The 2,500-nt window shown below is 42.6% G+C and overlaps 1 protein-coding gene across 1 annotated transcript in view; it reads right to left on the bottom strand.

Moving 5' to 3' along the window:
- The window catches only part of sgpp2 (sphingosine-1-phosphate phosphatase 2), a 4,868-nt gene that overhangs the window by 763 nt on the left and 1,605 nt on the right, over nucleotides 1-2,500 (bottom strand). The window contains exons 3-4 of the mRNA XM_063016536.1: nucleotides 672-845; nucleotides 13-102 (exon numbers count right to left, since the gene is read on the bottom strand). Coding sequence (XP_062872606.1) covers nucleotides 13-102; nucleotides 672-845 — 264 coding nt within the window. The remainder of the gene's footprint in view (nucleotides 1-12; nucleotides 103-671; nucleotides 846-2,500) is intronic.

The following is a 2,500-nucleotide window of genomic DNA, read 5'->3' as shown; positions in this document are numbered from 1 at the left end:
TATCGTTCTCACCAGTGCCGAGTGCATTCCAGTGTAGAGGCGACTGAGACTCACGAGGGCTGAGAAGACCACCGCCACGACCAAACCAGCTTCAAACTGGAACTAAACACACACACTGGTTAACACTCACAGACCGGCCTACTGAGCTTCCTGATATTTGATAGTGTGTCTGTGGGAATTTCGGGATGTGGTCCTAATGTTTTGGCTCAGTGTAGTTACCCCAACACGTCATGTAAAAGAAAACCGTTTTTATTATTATTATTATTTACTCCTATTTTGAAATGAGAAATGGTGAGAACATGCCAAACTCCTCACAGAATGTGCCTAGTGCAGCCGCAGGTCTGTAAAATGTTTAATTTATTCTCTGAGGAGCTTCCAAAAAAATCAACGGTAGGTGGATTGGTGTGTGGTGCCTGCATGGACTGGCACCCTGCAACTCTACATTTAGGCTCTGGACCCATCCAGACCAGGATCACTTCTCTTTACTTTTACGTTTCCTGCTTCTAAAAATCAGTCAGTACATGGAACTACCACCAGCACACTTCACAGTGGGGGATGAAGTTACATCTAAGTGTCTCTGTGATTAGATACCCGGTGTGTGTGGTGTGTGTGAGTGTGTGTGTGTGTGTGTGTGTGGTGTGAGTGAGTGTGTGTGTGTGGTGTGTGTGTACCTGCACTCTCTCAGGTGCACTCAGCAGTAGCGTGAAGGAGATGGCTGTGGCTGCCATGGCATGTGTGGAGGGCATCCCGTATTCAACCCGCTCCTCCAGCTTCACCACAGGGGGCGACGTGGGACGAGGCATCTTCAGCATGTCCTTCATCACCTGACCTACATACATCACCACCTACAGAACCATAACATGTCATCACCACCTACAGAACCATAACATGTCATCACCTACAGAACCATAACATGTCATCATCACCTACAGAACCATAACATGTCATCACCACCTACAGAACCATAACATGTCATCATCACCTACAGAACCATAACATGTCATCACCACCTACAGAACCATAACATGTCATCATCACCTACAGAACCATAACATGTCATCACCACCTACTGAACCATAACATGTCATCATCACCTACAGAACCATAACATGTCATCATCACCTACAGAACCATAACATGTCATCATCACCTACAGAACCATAACATGTCATCATCACCTACAGAACCATAACATGTCATCACCACCTACAGAACCATAACATGTCATCATCACCTACAGAACCATAACATGTCATCATCACCTACAGAACCATAACATGTCATCACCACCTACAGAACCATAACATGTCATCATCACCTACAGAACCATAACATGTCATCACCTACAGAACCATAACATGTCATCATCACCTACAGAACCATAACATGTCATCACCACCTACAGAACCATAACATGTCATCATCACCTACAGAACCATAACATGTCATCACCACCTACAGAACCATAACATGTCATCACCTACAGAACCATAACATGTCATCACCACCTACAGAACCATAACATGTCATCACCTACAGAACCATAACATGTCATCACCACCTACAGAACCAAAACATGTCATCACCACCTACAGAACCATAACATGTCATCACCTACAGAACCATAACATGTCATCACCTACAGAACCATAACATGTCATCACCTACAGAACCATAACATGTCATCACCTACAGAACCATAACATGTCATCACCTACAGAGATCACCACACCCTGCACCGAATCCCACCCAACTGTCTGTGGATCTCCACCATCAAACTGTGGCATCGATCAGGGTAAGGATGCCAGTGTCCCAGTCCAATCATTCTAAAATGGAAGAGGCTTAGAACAATCTTAGACCTTCCTAAACATGGCCGTCTGGACTATCTTGGCATCCATGCAGGAGGGTCCTTCAGAAAGAACCCAGCGGTCAGTCCAAAAGTGCTTCAAGTCCTGTGCTAAACTGGGAGAAGCTGTTGGAAGGACAACATCTCTGCTGATCTATAATCCAGTGTGAATACTTTCACATCCACTAAACATCATCTGTCCTGTAAACATTACCGTCTACACAGAATTCAATAAAACAGAGAGATGTTATATAAAATGATGTAAACAAGTATGTGCTGTTTAACGTCCATCTGATCAATGACACTTTAATACTCGAGATCTTAATATATATATATAATAGGAAATAAAGATCTGTAAACATCTGGCCATAAACAGACTCAAAATGTGTGATGTCACAGTGTACAGCACTGTACTGAACTCCAATGTTTTATATTATATTTTATTTAATAATTAGAACAGATTCCTGTGTTCATTATTTATGTATGTTACTGTGAATGTCCATACATGAATAAAGCTTTGGTACGTGTGTAACAGTTCAGGATTGGGACGCAGTGACATCTAAAGTCTTTCACTCGTGTTTTCTGACGTGTTTGGTTGCTGTTTTCTTGTAAAAATATTTTATATTTTTATATCAGGATCCCAAAATGCACCTA

The sequence above is a fragment of the Trichomycterus rosablanca genome, chromosome 20 (assembly GCF_030014385.1).
Source record: "Trichomycterus rosablanca isolate fTriRos1 chromosome 20, fTriRos1.hap1, whole genome shotgun sequence".
Taxonomy (NCBI): Eukaryota; Metazoa; Chordata; class Actinopteri; order Siluriformes; family Trichomycteridae; genus Trichomycterus; species Trichomycterus rosablanca.
This window is presented reverse-complemented; position numbering and strand designations above follow the sequence as displayed.